Genomic DNA, 16738 nt, shown 5'->3' on the forward strand with positions numbered 1-16738 from the left:
GCGTTCCATTTCTGTATTCCACTGATGAGTTTCATGCTTGTAGTCTATCATGAGACAAGACCTCACCGAGTGAGAATTAAAGGAAGAGCAAAGACGTCTCTTTGAGAGATACAGAAATAACTTGTTTTCAGTGATTGCTACTAAAGGCTGTGCAACAATATATTGGGTTAAGGACCCCATAATTTTTTTGACCATGACATTTTCATTTCTTTTGTAATTAAAATATTCTGTTGAATCAAAATCAAAGTCTGATTTTTATGAAATATGGATTAACAGTGATGAATGCAAATTAGTTTTGTCTTGAGAACGTCTATTTTAAAACAGCTGCTCAGAAAGGGCTGAGTTGATTTGCTCATTCAAGCAAGCCACTATGCTTTTACAGAACAAATACTGCAGCATTTTATTTCCTGTTTTGGAACAGGAGGTGTCATTTACAGATAGACTGCACATTATTTTACATTTCATTTTTTTACTTACTTAATTTTTATTTAACATGAAGAAGTGATTTTTCTGTGACATGTAAGTAACATTTGCAACTAAATAGAGCTCAGGCTGTTCGGATTTAACATTAATAATGATCTTTCAAGTTCTATGAAGTCATTTTTATTCAGAATGGCAAGGGATAACACTTGTTGACAGGTATTTGCTGTATGCTTTAATGTTAGACAAAATATGAATTCTGTCATCTCGTTTACTGTAAAGATGAAGGAATGTGCCCTCAAAAGGCTATAATACTATGGCTTGAAAACCTATTAATAAAACTATGAATGTGGCTGTTCCGTCTTCATCTATGCTATAAAAATTAGCATTTCTTTATCTATGCTATAGAAACTACACTATAGATGTATTCTATATGCTATAGAATTAACATACTACATAATCTTAATGTTTTACAATAAAAACAAGGGTCATGCCATGCGGTCTATGACTTATCTTTACAAACAAGAACAATCAAACCACATCCTGTTAGGGGATGTCACAGTTTGACTCTTCTGGAAGCTTCCTTTCTTTCTTCTTGCTTACATGCGAAGAGGCACAAAAACATCCTGTACTGTTAATATTAAAACTGTTTGTCATGTACATTATTATGAAACTAATGCTGATGTACTCCTCTAGACTAACCACACAACCATCAGTTCCATAAGAACATGCAGAAGTTAGATGTTCATAGAAGTTCTCATGAAAGATATAGATGTAACACACAGATTTTATGCAGGAATGAATAGTAAAGACTACAGACCAAACTTCCAAAATAACTTTAGATGATTTGCTAGCTGGTTTTGCAGCACACTTTACAGTGACAGATTAAAGATATGGGATGCAAACTTGTAAGCGCAACTTTTTTTTTTCTTTGATTACATAGCCTAAGAATAAGAACTAGTACTAGTGGGGAGGAGGGTGGTTTGCATACTATCTGTCATATTGCTATAATGCTTCCATCTACAGTGGGTTTTGGCAGGAGGAATACATTTACATTTTTATGGCTCTTACTTTGATAATTTTCTTAGAAACACAGGAGTATTAGATTCTTCTTTGAGGATGCATTTGTGCAACTTAATAATTAATTGCTAAATAGACAAATCAATAATTAATGAATAAATTAATTATTATGTCAACAAATGAATGCATTAAAAAATCTAAATATATAATTAAACAAAATTAAACAAAACAAATGACTTGATAAAACATTTTATTAATTGTGTGATTTAAAAAATGCATACAAAAATGTTTTTTGTTATAATGTGTTAGTTGGGTAATAATTTCCTTTTTGATTTGTCAATTGCTTTATCTACTGCTCCTTTAGTTGTCAGTTTGTACATTGAGCAGGAGGATACAAACTGCAGTAATTAATTTCACAGATTGTTAAATACAACATTAGATCATTATCACTCTATGTGGTGGTCACTGAATAAGACTGAATAAGTGTGCTACTGTACTCATAATGTGGTCTCAAAACAAAAATATCTCAGCTACGCACAGGGAATGATTGTAAAACTTTAAGAAACCTAATTAATTCAGTAATTATTGACCTACAAAACATTATTAAAACGTTTTATTTCTTGTTTTATTTCAGGATCTGTGTTGCATATCAGTGGAGAAGATCATGTGTCATTCAAAATGGGATGCAGTAATTGTGAGCTTTTTTCAGATTTATGCTCTATGTTGTAGGATAAAATATTTTACATAGTAATATTACATATATATTTACATCATATTATATATAACCAAGTTGTAAAAAAAAAACATAGCATGTAGGGAAGTAACTGTCACACATTAGAAGCTTTTATATAACAATATAAAATTGTTGATCCAATGGTTATGAGATCACCAGCAAATAAAGTCTTTTTATAATGCAGCAAGAAAAGTTGATGATGCACAACCTTTAATACCTTTAATCAACCATAAAGGCCAATATATTGAGGGTAAGAGCCATGTAATATTATTAAAATTATTATGACACATGTTTATTGTTGTATTCCCAATGTCTCAGTTAAAGTTGTTTTTACCTTTTAGATCCTCCCCTATTCAATGAGCTGAACCTTGTGATCATTGGTAGTCATTGTTCTGGGAAGAATACAGTTGCCAATGTTATCCTTCGACACAATGCCTTCTCATTTTGGACACGCTTTTCTAAGTACCGTGTAAAAAAGAGTGGAGAAGTATTTGGAAGGAGAATTCAATTGATTCGTGTCCCTGGGTGGACTGGAGACCTGTCTGTATCTGTTCATAATCAAAAAAGAACAAAGCAACAGCTTGTAACTTCTGTGCAGTCAAACTTTGAAACAGGACCTCATGCAGTACTCTTAGCACTTGATGTAAATTCCACTATCACAGACACAACCCGAAAGACACTAGAAAGCCTTCTTACTGAAGAAATTTGGGATCATACAGTAGTGATCTTCACTCATGGAGAAAAACTTTATGACATTACCATTAAGGATCAAATCCATGTTAATCAACTTTCTGAACTAATAGAGAGATGTGGTAAAAGGTATCATGTTCTTCACAACAGTATGCCAACAAAACAGAGTGCAGAGTTGATCGAAACTCTTGAGTACTTCATTGCAGACAAAGATGCACCTGTTAAATTTTCCTTGTTTGATCAGGTAATGGGGAATGGTGACCTGGAAGAGCAGCAATCATTAATAGAAAGACTTAGAAATAAAATAAAATCTCTAAAAGAATTCAAAACAAGTTTGTCAGTAAAGGGCAGTCACCACAGCTCTCAGAGTTTGATTGAATCTAAAAATGCAGAAATTAGAAGACTGCAAAATATTCTAAAGAAGAGAGAACATGATCTTCAAAGGTTAAAGACCCAGCTCCAACAGACACAGAATGGCAATCTTCTCAACTCAGTGGTGTCCTCCAGATGTACTGACTGTGAAAAAAAAGATGAGGAATTATGTCGTTTACATGAAGAACTTTCCAAGTTGAAAACAATAGTAGAGGCACACAATCAAAGCTCTGGCCAAGGACAACCTTCTGAACTGAATACTATGGCCTGGTCACATAAAACACAGAGGCTTCCCACAAACTTATTTGAACGGCCTCCATCATGTAAGTTATGTACATTTATCAATAAATAACATATTAAAAATGTTTTTAAATAATTCCTAACTAATTTTCTTAAATTACAGTCATTTTTTGCTGTTTTAAACTATGCTATTACTGAAGTAAATAATAAATTTTATCTAAAACATTCTTAAATACACTGTATGTATTAAGGGCCATATTCGGAACCATATTCAAAATTGCACACACTGTTATTCAGACCTCAGAATTATCTATAGACTTAAGGTCAGCTCAAATAATTGATTGTGGGGGATGAATTTAGATAAAGCAGTTCTAGTTATCTACCATTCAGACTCAGAATGTATTTTAATTTGCATGATATCCACGTACTAGGAGCTGTATTATGTCAAGCAGCAATTGAAAATGCTCACAAAAATTAGGGAATGTCATTTGAGCTCAATATGAAATATTTAAATATGATATTATAAACATAAATAATCATATGAATCATCCATACTTCTGCTGCAACATCCACTGGCAGCCCTGCAGTTTTTATTAACATGAATCCCCTGCCAGAAAATCAAATTAATTCAGTCATTTTCAACTTAGACTATTTGACTAGTATAACCTCGACTATAAGTATTCTTGCATTCTGATGTATTAAGCTGATGTATTATTACATATCAATGTTCTTTCAAGGTGCCCATGAACTACATTCAGACAATCTACGTGAGTGGCCACTTACACTCAGCAATGTCTTGGGTGACCTAAATGATTCCCAATTCAAAAGAATGAAGTCCTTAATGCATTTTCGAGAGGACTGGAGAATCCCTGAAAGCTTATTGGATGACAAGGACAGAGATTCACTGGCTCTTCTTCTGATTCAAACCTGGGGTGAAAAGCAGTGTATTATCAACATCAAAAATATTATAAAGGAGATTCCACGTAATGACAACAGCATGAAAAAATTAATCATGCCATACTTGGAAGAAATTGGTGAAATCTGGTAACCTGTTTCAAGATGCTAATTTGAAACAAATTAATTTCATCTGTTTCAAATTAGCATCTTAAAACCTGTAATTGAAAAAAAAAACTGTCCATTGTGTCTGGACATAAAAAAACAGCAAAGAGCAGTATGTTCATGCTGCAGGCACAGATCTAACTGAAAGACAAACTGCAGTGTTCCAGTAATGCATGAAGCGGGAACCCACCATCACCTTGCTTCACCCAAATTTTGTGTGTGTGTGTGTGTGTGTGTGTGTGTGTGTGTGTGTGTGTGTGTGTGAATGCAGAATGACATACTACTCACTGGGTTTGATTTTAGAAAGGGAAGGGACCGTGGGATTCTGGAGATGGGTTGGTGCCAACCTACCCTTTTATCTTAAATGTATGTATGCTTGAGTTATTTGGAGAGAAAATGTATACTGGTTATAACAGTCCTCAGACTCCGTTCCACTGATCTAAGTATGGGGTTGATGCTTGGATTCTGAATACAAGTTACAAACAGCACAAGTTATCATCCTATCTATCTATCATCCCCTCCCTACTCACTACTAAGTTGGAGGATCTAGCACTGCATACATCCCTGTGCGACTGGATCTCCAACTTCCTAACAGACAGACCACGATCAGTACGGGTGGGCAACTGTGCCTCATCCACCCTCACCCTCAGCACTGGAGCTCCTCAGGGTTGTGTCCTAAGCCCCCTGCTCTACTCACTGTACACCCACGACTGCACAGCCACTTCCAGCTCCACCATCATTGTCAACTTTGCTGACGATACCTTTGTCATGGGCCTGATCTCAGACAACGATGAGAGGGCCTACCTAACTACATAATTCAACCTATAGCCTTGAATGGTGTGGAGTATTGATGTTGTGTAAGCAATGCAATTACATTTTCGAAAATAAACATTAATGTTTTCATACAAATGTGCTGTTGTGCTTAGAACCAGCGTGAATTTTTTTTAAAGAACTGTTTTTTTTCCTTTTTGAATTAGCATTGCATGTAAACTCCAAATGAACTCCAAGTTACTTAATAAGTTACTAATGGGTCTGAAAACTCTTAAATTTACAAACACATTTAAGTACTACATGAGTTATGAAGGGTTTCTGGAAATTCTCCTAAATCTAAGAATGTTCTTAAGTACGAGGTTATAAAGTACTTAGTGTTACAAATGTTTTGGGAAACCCACCCCATTTCGTTAAGAAAATCACAAGAGTGCAGGGATTTGCTAGGCATCTGCATTCTGATGTATTAAGCCCTCACAGCTAATCAGCTAGAATGGCCATTAACCTGTATGCTTCAAGTGAAATAACATTTAGTTATAATAATTGCTGGTCAGACTCATGTTGTTTATGAGTCTCTGTTCCTCTTTTTTTCTTCTGCCATATTCATGATCACCAGAAGCAGTCGGCCAGTTTCCAACTGCTCCCCACCAGCACTTAAGTGCTGACTACATCTAACACTGATCTCTTGATTTGGGGTTTGCTCTCTGAGCATGTGGAGAGGATGGACTGCGCAGAAAGGGGTGGCTGTTGCACTAGGGCTGAGAAGGAGGCTACAGAAGCTAACAATAAGTTCAAAGGAGCTGTTTTTCAGAATGATGCTTACATATCACTATTCTTTAAAGGTGCAGATGACCTACATTCAGACATCCTGTGTGGGTGGCTACTCACACTCAGCAAAATCTTGAGTGACCTAAGTCATGTCCAATTCAACAAAATTAAATTCACAATGCATTGTCGAGAGGAATGGAAATTCCCTGAAAGTTTTTTTGGAAGACAAGGACAGAAATTGAGTGGCTACACTTCTAATTCAAGCCTGGGCTGAAAAGAAGTGTATAATCAACATCAAAAATATTATGAAGATGATTCCATGTAATGACAGTAGCATGAAAAGATTATTCATGCCATATTTGAAAGAAATTGGTGAAAGCTGGTAATCTGAATTTCATCTTTCTAATTAGCATCTTTAAACCTGTTATTGAAAAATCTGTCCATTCTGTCTGGCAATGAAATACACAACAAAGAGCAGTATGTTCAAGCTGCACAGATCTTATTGAAATACAGAAAGAGCACTGTTCCTGACAGTGCATGATGCCTGAACCCACCATCGCCGTGCTTCAACCAAATGATTTTTTTTTTTTTGTTTGTTTTTGTGTGTGTGTGTGTGTGTGTGTGTGTGTGTGTGTGTGTGTGTGTGTGTGTGTGTGCGTGCAGAATGACATACTGCTGACTGGGTTTGATTATAGAAAGTGCAGGGATCAAGGGATTCTAGAGATGGGTTGGTGCCCTCCACCTCTTTTATCTTATATGTATGTGATTAATATATGCTTGGATTATTTGGAAAGAGAAAAGGTATACTGGTTATAACTGATCTGAATTATCTTATTACCACTATATAGTGTGGTCGTCAACACATGAAAAGGTTACCATCTTAACGATGCCATAGATTCAGATGCATGTATTCAGTGTTTTAAATTGTTCTCTGATGTCTGCATAAAATTTATGCAGGCTACAAGGGAGTAACAAGAAAAGCTGCAGTCTCTGTAATACAAAAGGAGAAGTAAGTAAGATATAACTTGCAATCCTGCTTTAAGAGTCTCCTCTGAGTCACGACATTAGGCACAGTATGGTTGGTTTTTGGTTCCAGAGGAGTTGGAGCAGAGGGACTGCAGAGCACTGTGAGGAGGAGCGAGAATAAGAAAAGCCGGAGTGCTCGCAGATCACAAAACCGAACATACACATACATTAAAACGCAGTACTGGCCAAATCCACAGAGCCGCAAAACCTCCACAGCCGCAGCCTCATCAGTACATTAAAAAAAGTTACAATCCAAGAATTAAAATGTGTAGCATCACAATCCAACCATACTGACACGCTGTACTTCAAATGAGGAAAAAATCGAGTTAAATATCTCTCTTGAGCTTCCCAGTCATACAGGGAAGGTAACATTAAAAGGACACATCACGCTTGAAAGGTACTTCATTTATACAGTTCCTACCTGTCGCACAGGTTCTGCAATAATCATTTGTTCAGTATACAATAAAAAAAAACAAAAAAAACTGCAGAAATTTGTTGAAGTAACAAGATGAAGTGAAAGTGAAAGTGTACATTGTCATATCCTAACAAGTTTGTGTTGTCAAGTGAACTATTTAATTCATTTTTTGATGGAGCCAAAAGGATAAGGCTCCTACAGCAGAAGACTTTCCTATCCACCAAACATGTTGCAATATATAAGGAAGAAGGATTTGTTGTGATTGTTGGAGAGAGTACAGAGGTGGAGAATATTATAGACACCCTGCAAATGCAGCAGCAGCACTATAAAGAGTGTCCCATGTCTGAGATGCAGTATGTTCTTGTGAAAGAGCAGTTTGAGCAAGAAATAAAATCAAAACATCCAGAGATTAAAATTACACAGGAAAGACCAAGATCTGTTATTCTGAAGGGTCCTGAAGAGTAGGTTCAGGCTGGAGGGGCAAAGCTTCAAGAGCTGGTGAATCAGATTCAAGAGAAAAGGATCCAATTGCATCATGCCCTTGCAGCATTTCTGGCATCGAGCGGTACTGCGCAGAAGTTGGAAACGCGTTTCCGGCAGAATCTGTGCAGTCCAGTTTTGCTGAAGGCCACAGGATCTGACCTGGTCCTGCGGAGCCTGTCCACAGGAGCACTACAGGAGGCAGCATCTCCAGTGGAGAGGGACTTCAAGTTCAAAGTTCAAAGTTCAAAGAGGTTTTATTGTCATTTCAGCTATATACGAGTACATAACAAAAACGAGACAATGTTCCTCCAGGACCATGGTGCAACACAAAACAACAGTGCCACAGACAACATGCTTCACAAGTGCATACAGTCTAATATAGTGCAAAAATGTCATTAAATAAACATTAAATAAACAATAATAAATGCAGGACAGGACAAATACAAAATGAGTAGACAGTGCAATTATTTAGTCTAGTACACAGTACTGGGCAAATGTAAAGCGAATTGTGCCTAGGAATCAGTGACATGCTACCCTGAATATAGCAGTCACCAGTAGCAGCCAGAACAGTTCAGAGTACAGTGCTGGTTTAGTACAGTACTCTAGCAGCAAGTGGGATAATGTGCAAGTCTGCAACAGGAGTGCATAGTTTATTTGTGTGAGGTTTGACTTCAGCAATAGTCTGATGCAAAACAATATGTGAGTGTGTGTATAGATATGTACGTATGTATGTAAGTGTGTGTGTGTGTGTGTGTGTGTGACTGTGTATAAGCATGTATAAAAGTGATCATTTTGGAATCTGAATTGGAATTGGAGTTAACCAGAGTTCAGGAGTCTAATGGCTTCTGGGAAGAAGCTGTTGCACAGTCTGGAGGTGCGGGACTGGATGCTGCGGTACCTTCTTCCAGATGGCAAAAGGGTGAACAGTTCATGTGAGGGGTGTGTGGGGTCTTTCACAATGTTGGTGGCTTTCCGGATGCAGCGTGTTATGTAGATGTTCGTGATGGAGGGAAGAGCGACCCCAATGATCTTCTCAGCTGTTCTCACTATTCTCTGGAGGGTCTTGTGGTCAAAGGCGGTACAGTTCCCAAACCAGGTAATGATGCAGCTGCTCAGGATGCTCTCTACAGTACCTCTGTAAAAGGTATTGAGGATGGGTGATGGGAGTTGGGCTTCCCTCAGCTTCCGAAGGAAGTAAAGATGTTGCTGGGCTCTCTTGGTGATGGAACTGGTATTCAGGGTCCAGGTGAGGTTCTCCGCTATGTGAACACCAAGGAACTTGATGTTCTTGACGATCTCCACTGAGGAGCCGTTGATGGCAAGCGGGGAGTGATCTCACCTTGCTCTCCTGAAGTCCACAACCATTTCTTTTGTCTTGTCAACATTCAGATACAGGTTGTTGACTTTACACCAGCTCACCAGTTCTCGCACCTCCTCTCTGTATGCTGACTCGTTGTCTTTGTTGATGAGACCCACCACGGTCGTGTCATCAGCGAACTTGATAATGTGATTCGAACTGTGCATCTCTGCACAGTCATGAGTCAGCAGTGTGAACAGCAGAGGGCTGAGTACGCTGCCCTGGGGAGCACCAGTACTCAGTGTGGTGGTGTTGGAAGTGCTGCTCCCAATCCGGACTGACTGAGGTCTACCAGTCAAGAAATCCAGGATCCAGTAGCAGAGGGAGGTGTTCAAGCCCAGTAAGCTCAACTTTCCAATCAGATGCTGAAGAACAATGGTGTTGAATGCTGAACTGAAGTCTATGAACAGAATTCTTACGTAGGTGCCCTTTTTATCCAGATGTGTAAGTGCCAGATGAAGTGTGGTAGAGATGGCATCATCTGAAGAGTGGTTGGAGCAGTACACGAACTGCAGGGGGTCCAGAGAAGGGGGAAGCTGGGTCTTGATGTGTCTCATGACGAGTCTCTCGACCCGTGTGTGGAGATGGTATCACTGGAGCCAACTGAAGCCCAGTCACCAGGACTAGAGACACTGAAGGAAATTTTGAACCAATTCACACAACAGGCTAATCAAGGATATCTTAATGTGGAAGTCAGCTATGAGTCAGGGACAATTTATGACCCCAGAACAAAAGTGTTACTGGTGGGCTACAGGAAAGATGTCTCTAACTTAAAGGAGATCATGCAGGACTACAAGCTGAACCATGTGGAATTCAGTGACTCCTTGAAACTACCTTTACCAGAAATGGTAGATATGTTCTCTGACATTCTGAGACTTGTTGGTGTGAAGTTGACAACCATGAAGCTGCAGGCTTCATGTTCACCTGACCCATGCATCCACCTGTCAGGACCACGTTGTCAAGTAAAGGACCTGAAGGAAAACCTGGATTCTGTCTTTAGGTGTCTCATTTGGAAACAAATTATAGTAGATGGCCCGGGAGCTCTGCAGTTCTTTCAAGAGGAAGGCATTCACACCCTAGTAATGTTGCAGAGTTAATTTGAGGTTATAATATTGTTCAAAAGTAATGCCCAATGTCCTGCTTCAGTAGCCAGAAACAGAGCATGGTCTGGTGTCTCTAATCTATCCACTACTGTGTCCAGCCCTCAAGAGATACCTACAGGTCCTTCCTTGAGCCTTGAAATTGTTTTTGGAGGAGTAGAAGATCAGCGGGTAAAACTAATAACTCATTATTCATATTAATTGGCTGCATTTATATTTCCAGGTCTCAATGCATAAATCAGAATATTTTTAATAATCTTTTGTCTGTTGTGTTACATTACACAGCCTCAGAGCAGGCTGTGTTTTTTTAGATGTATTTACATATACATTCAGCATATGTGGGGAATATGCTCTGAATTCAAAATAAGGCAAGTCAGTGTAGAAGACCTATGATATTATCTGACTTATTATTTCCTGTTATAATATATATGGTTTAGAATTTGACTGGGTTGATTTATCCCCCAGTAAATGCATTAAAATTTACTTGTTTATTATATTATTGTTTAGTTCCTAAAATTTAGTTTAGTTGTTGCTCCAGTGACTATAAACTTCCTTTGTTGTTATTGATCTTATCCAAAATGTTGTTGCTTAATGTATTTAAATGTGACATTTGGATCAGTACCACATATGAAGTAAAATTGTATCCAATTAAAAAAAAAAATCAGATTCCACACCTTTTTTCTCATGTTTACACAATGTATTTTTTGTTTGTTTGTTTGTTTTACTGGAAAATAGACTTTCAAACACCACCATCAACAAAGTTCTAGGTCCGAATTTCAGTTCACCACGTTTTTCTGACAGTACATAGAAGCTGTGGAAGCAGCAATGCTGGTTTACAGCATCCTTAAATAGGGTTTGTCTAGTTTTCATCTTACATTCCATACTAAGCCTCAACAAGACAGTGCACATTTGTTTTGGCTAGGTTGATGTCCTGGTTGCCCCCATGTTGAAAACATCTCTGACGTCAACCAGTGAGGGGAAATGCATGCTGAGTAAAGCAGGCCAACAGCTGAAGAGCAACTTTAACACTGCCAGAAGAAAGTGCAAGCTTACTCCTGGAGATGTGCTCCAGGTAGATGGGACTCCTTTAGGCTGCAGCAGGGTGTTCTTCATTGAGTGTGTGCCTTGGAGTGGAGCCACAAACAGCAGTGAAAAGTTGACAGGTCTTGCAGAGGAATACTACAGTCTGGTGGATTAACTACACATGAACAAAACTGATAATAATGGATGTAAATGTGATTGTAATTGTTCTCTGAACTTTGCTAAGAGAACAGGGTTTAAGGGTTTAAGATTATGAATGACATGCTGTAAGGGCTTCAGATATAATAATTTGCCAGGTTTGTTACTGGTGTCTTTTATAGGCACTGCGCTGTGGACTAGAACGTGTTCTTGCACTTTGTGAGCAGCAGGACTGGGGCTCGGTTGCTATACCAATAATTGGACCTGGATTTGCTCTGTCAGTACCTGACAAAGTTGCCACTAATATCCTAACGGAGGTGATTGGTGAGTTTGGCCGGGGTGGATCCACTGGCTCTCTCAGTACCATACGCATTGCAATAATGCCACAGCATCCAGATTCAGAAAAGGTAATGTTCAGTTAAATATACAAACCGTGTGCACTTAGCATAGTCACGTTACATGCTTTAGTGACATTTATGTAATATTAATTTAAAAAATATGGTAATTTATAAGATAAGGTTCACTCTAATACCAAACTAATATTTTCATGTAACACTGTAATAGCTTGTTAATGTGCTCACTAAGGGTAAATATACCTTTTTTTTTTCACTATTGACTTTTTGTTAGATCTGTCATGAAGTCTGCACAGGGTTGAGTGCACAAATGGTGGATCATACAGGACAAGGTAAGTGTGCATGTGCAAAAATCATCCACTTTATTAGTAGCTGCAATTTCTACATGGATGTGTGGCTAAATTCACCCTGTTCAAACATATTTCCCTCTAACTAATTTCATTGGCTGCAACAGCGGTCTTTCAGTCTCTAAGCTCCGAAACTGATGAAATCACCATCGCACTGGGAAGATGTCAGCTTTATTTGGTGTTTGGAGACATCAGCAATGAATCCACCGATGCCATTGTAAACATTACAAACTTTATTGACTTGCAGACAGGTGCTATCTTATGCTAAATACAAATTTTCTACATCCCATTTTTTTCATATATTCATTATGAGCTATGTTGAATATTTGTATTATACTTGAAAAAAGAGAAAGGTATTTCTTCATTATGAAATGTTAATTTTGTTTAGATGTGTGAAATGATATCCTAACTGTTGCTGGGTCACAAGTCAAAGCAGATCTAGCAAAAGGTAAGAAAAACTGGAGTATAAAGTGTTTTTGTTCAACCTACTCATACTAATTGAGCTTAATAATAACACATTTTACTTCATACTGAGGGAGAGCTTCAAATGGGATGATAGAGCTTGATACTAAAACAGCTGATGCTTGAAACATCAATAAAGTTTGATTATATTATCCTACTTGCTTTATCCATTATCCTACTTGCTGCTCATTATCCTACTTGCTGCTAGAGTACTGTACTAAACCAGCACTGTACTCTGAACTGTTCTGGCTGCTACCGATGACTGCTATGTTCAGGGTAGCATGTCACTGACTGCTATGCACAACTCGCTTTACATATGCCCAGTACTGTGTACTGTACTAAATTACACTGTCTACTCATTTTGTATTTTGTATTTGTCCTGTCCTGTATTTATTATTGTTTATTTAATGTTTATTTAATGACATTTTGCGCTATATTGGACTATTTGCACTTGTGTAGCATGTTGTCTGTTGCACTGTTGTTTTTATGTTGCACCATGGTCCTGGAGGAACATTGTCTCGTTTTTGCTGTGTACTTGTATATAGCTGAAATGACAATAAAACCTCTTAAACTTGAACTTGAATATTCTCTGTTGCCCATGTCAATGCACATTTTTTTTGTGTGGTACTTCAACCTTACTGCCATTGCTTAAATGAACCTCAACAAAATTCCTTCAATACAACATCTGATTGTTTCTTGCTTTATAACCATGTAGAGGCTCAAGTAGCATTAAAGATGTTTGAGTGCTTTCCCCGACCTTTCTTGATCTAGCGCGAGTAGGCAGAGGAGAGATCTTTACCACCCAACCAGGAAACTTCCCCTGCAAGGCGATCCTGCATGTATGCAGTGAAAAGGATGCATGGATCATCAAACAACTCACAAAAGGCATAGCATCTAGATGTGAGCATGATGGTTATCAATCAGTGGCCATTCCTGCCATCTGTGCTGGTCAGTAACCCAATTTACATGCTCTAATCAGGAATGGGTAGACAGAATTTGTAACATGGTTAAGTATAAAGAATGTATGAAATTAGGTATTTAAAATACAAATCAATTAAGTGTAATCCATGTCAGTTGCAATGTAATGCTTCACAATTCATGAAGAAGGTAATATGTTTTCAGATTTTTTTTTAAAAAGTAAGGATTTCATTCAAATATTTAAAATAGGTAAGCTCACCTTGACTTCAGGAAACATTACTTTGTATTTTACTCCAATAAAGCCTTTAAATTAAACATAATTTAGAAGATGCAAAGGAGGTAAGAAAAACCAGAGACACTAAAGCTGTATTTTGTAAAGTGTTTTTTGCTCAGCCTATTCATAATTAGTAATGACACATTTTACCCATGTGCTATGATGAAATGTAATGTGTATGTCCTGATCAACTATTAATCTATTCAAGTAATATTTGATTTCATTCTACCATTACTTTTATTTATCCAGGTAAATGAATTCAGAAAATATATATTTTCACTACTGACTACAAATGAACTAATGTTAATTACTACTATTCTACATTATAGAGGTAAATCTGTCACTGCTATAATTTAAGACATGTCTTAATATCTCGGAACTGTGCTGTATAGTCAAAATACAGCCGTGTGACTGTCTGAACAAATGCCAAAGTTGAACTGGTGCAAAAACATGCATCTTTATACAGCTGAAAGGGAATCACCCTGTGTCATGCAGGCAAAGGGGGTCTAGATGCACGCGTGGTAGCAGAGTCCATACTCCAGGGCATGAAGGAGGTCACAGTAGACACAAACCTTAAGCACCTCAAAACAATTCGCATTGTTCTGCTGAAAATACATGTTTTCCTGGAATTCAAGACAGTGGCACAGCAGATCTTTGGCATGTTTACACAGATGACAGGTATGAATGCAGATGTTACTTCAACAATTAAATAATCATTTTGTTAATCAACAAAGTGAATATTTTATTTAAGCATTATAAGATCATATTGTATATATTGATCATGTCACAGTTGAAAAGCAGATTAGCACAACACTTCTGTCTTTCTTCTCTAGTCCCTGCTCCACTCGCACCTCTCATCACAGCCACTAGAGGGCACCAACCTCCATGTTTGTCCCTAGACCTTAGCGCTCTTGTTCAGTCCCTGCCAGTCCAACAGACCATGGCTGAATTTGTTATTGTGGGCTTAAGTGCAAACAATATCTCAGAAGCCTGTGAAGGTCTTCATCAGGCTTACGAGAGCCAGTGCTCCTCTCAGTCATTCTCTACTGATGAGCTCAATCATCTCACTGCAGTGGAAGTGAACCATATTACCAATTATGCACCTTCCCTGGGTATAGAGACAAAACTGTGTGACCCAGATGCTTTGGTAGTTAGTGGCTGAAAAAAGGGGTGAATGAGATCATCCGGCTGATACAAGGATCTCTTGTTAGGCAGGTATGAAATAGAAGGGTCTTATACCGAATGGTTTAATAAAGAGCGATTCTGCGGCAAGTTGTGAAAAATGTGATAATTTCTTATTTTATTATTTAGATATTTGTATATATTAAATGCTATGTTAATAGAGCATAACATTAAATAGTAGTGATATTAAGTTGTTTTAAGATTATGGAAGGTCTAAATGTGTATTCTTTACCTCATATACTCACTGTAGGTGAGAGAGAAAGAGCAGGACAGTGTTTTTTCCAGTGTCTCCTGGTGCATTTTGGGATTACGGGGTGATTGGGAGCGGATGCCCAAAGAGGCCCATCATCAGCTGGAGAGCCAAAACGTCAGGAGAGGGGTTACAGATGCACAGGGACGGAGGTGGCTGGTCAATCTGACCAAAATGCAGGCCACCCTGGTTGGGTCTAGACAGGTGGCCAAGTTAAAGCGATTGGTGAACCTTCCAGGTGCAAGACCACTTTAGTCAGTTAATTTGAATAAGTCAGAAGCTAAATATAAAATAATTATTTTCATGATTAAATCGAACAATAATGATTTCTTTCTATGTTTCAGATTTTTCATTTCCAATGTACTGGGACAGTATGGACCCAGGGGATTCTGTGAACTTGGTACTTCTGCAGCTGAGCTCTGCTGAATACAGGAGAGTGAAACAGGGCTTCAAGAATACAGTCCAAAAAGCAATGCTAAAGGTGTGCTGTCATGAGTGAACCATTAGGAATTCATGAGGAATCTAATATGTAGAATCTAAAATAGAAGAAAGTGGGCAGTAAATTAATATGAAGACTTTTTATTTCCTCAGATCAAGTGTGTTCAAAATGTGCGTCTCCGTCAAGCTTATGAAGTTCATAAGAAACAGCTGCAGGATAAGAACGGGCCAACAGTGGGAGCAGGAGAGAGGACCCTGTACCACAGAACCAAAGACACTGCTTGCTGATCTATACAGAACACAAACTTTAACCACAATTTCTCTGGGCAAAATGGTAATCACTTATTTGTTGATTGGTTTACTGCTTGATTTTCGTTGACGTTGATTGCATTTGCACAAACATTTCAATGCAGAGTTCAATGTAATTGCTAAAATAATTTTTCTGTTGATTTAGCGCAAATAAATGGGCTAAATTGAAATTCAATGGATGTCCTGAGGACCCACTGATGCTGGATGGCCCTCACCAGGTGGATATGAGCCTATTCACTGCTACCATTAAACTATTCATTAACCACTGCAACATCTCATCTCTCAGGGAAGAGATGTGGCTAGAAGCCGAGGTAGCATTAGAAGAGCGTCAGTCCTGAGGACAAATAGACTTGTGAGTTCTTGGGCCAGAGGAGAAACTAAGACCAGTACCGCTGACAGTCACTCTTGCAGAGGTAGTGCAAGTATTGACAGAGTTCCTGGTTAATTGCTACACCTGGTCTTTGCAATCTGGTTGGTGACTGGAAGTTAGGTTCACTTTGATGCCCAGAGTCTCCATAAATTCCTCCCAGAACTGGTTACATGTGCACACCAATGGGGAACAGTTCATAGCCTAG

General features: G+C 38.2%; 1 protein-coding gene across 1 annotated transcript; it reads left to right on the plus strand.

Annotated features, from left to right (window-relative positions):
* Positions 1-379: 379 nt before the first annotated feature.
* LOC113585166 lies at positions 380-5102 on the plus strand. Its single transcript, XM_027022510.2, has 5 exons — positions 380-519; positions 2075-2134; positions 2358-2423; positions 2515-3558; positions 4213-5102. The coding sequence occupies exons 2-5, from the start codon at positions 2119-2121 to the stop codon at positions 4521-4523; spliced, it is 1437 nt and encodes a 478-aa protein (XP_026878311.2). The 5' UTR covers positions 380-519; positions 2075-2118; the 3' UTR covers positions 4524-5102.
* The last annotated feature ends 11636 nt before the right edge of the window (positions 5103-16738 follow it).

This window comes from Electrophorus electricus, chromosome 19 (assembly GCF_013358815.1).
Source record: "Electrophorus electricus isolate fEleEle1 chromosome 19, fEleEle1.pri, whole genome shotgun sequence".
Lineage (NCBI taxonomy): Eukaryota > Metazoa > Chordata > Actinopteri > Gymnotiformes > Gymnotidae > Electrophorus > Electrophorus electricus.

Bases quoted from the DNA above. Each gene is read 5' to 3' on its own strand.
- LOC113585166 (XM_027022510.2), top strand. The intron at 2,424-2,514 runs GTAAGAGCCATG...TTTACCTTTTAG, and splicing joins TAAAGGCCAATATATTGAGG to ATCCTCCCCTATTCAATGAG. The intron at 3,559-4,212 runs GTAAGTTATGTA...TGTTCTTTCAAG, and splicing joins ATTTGAACGGCCTCCATCAT to GTGCCCATGAACTACATTCA.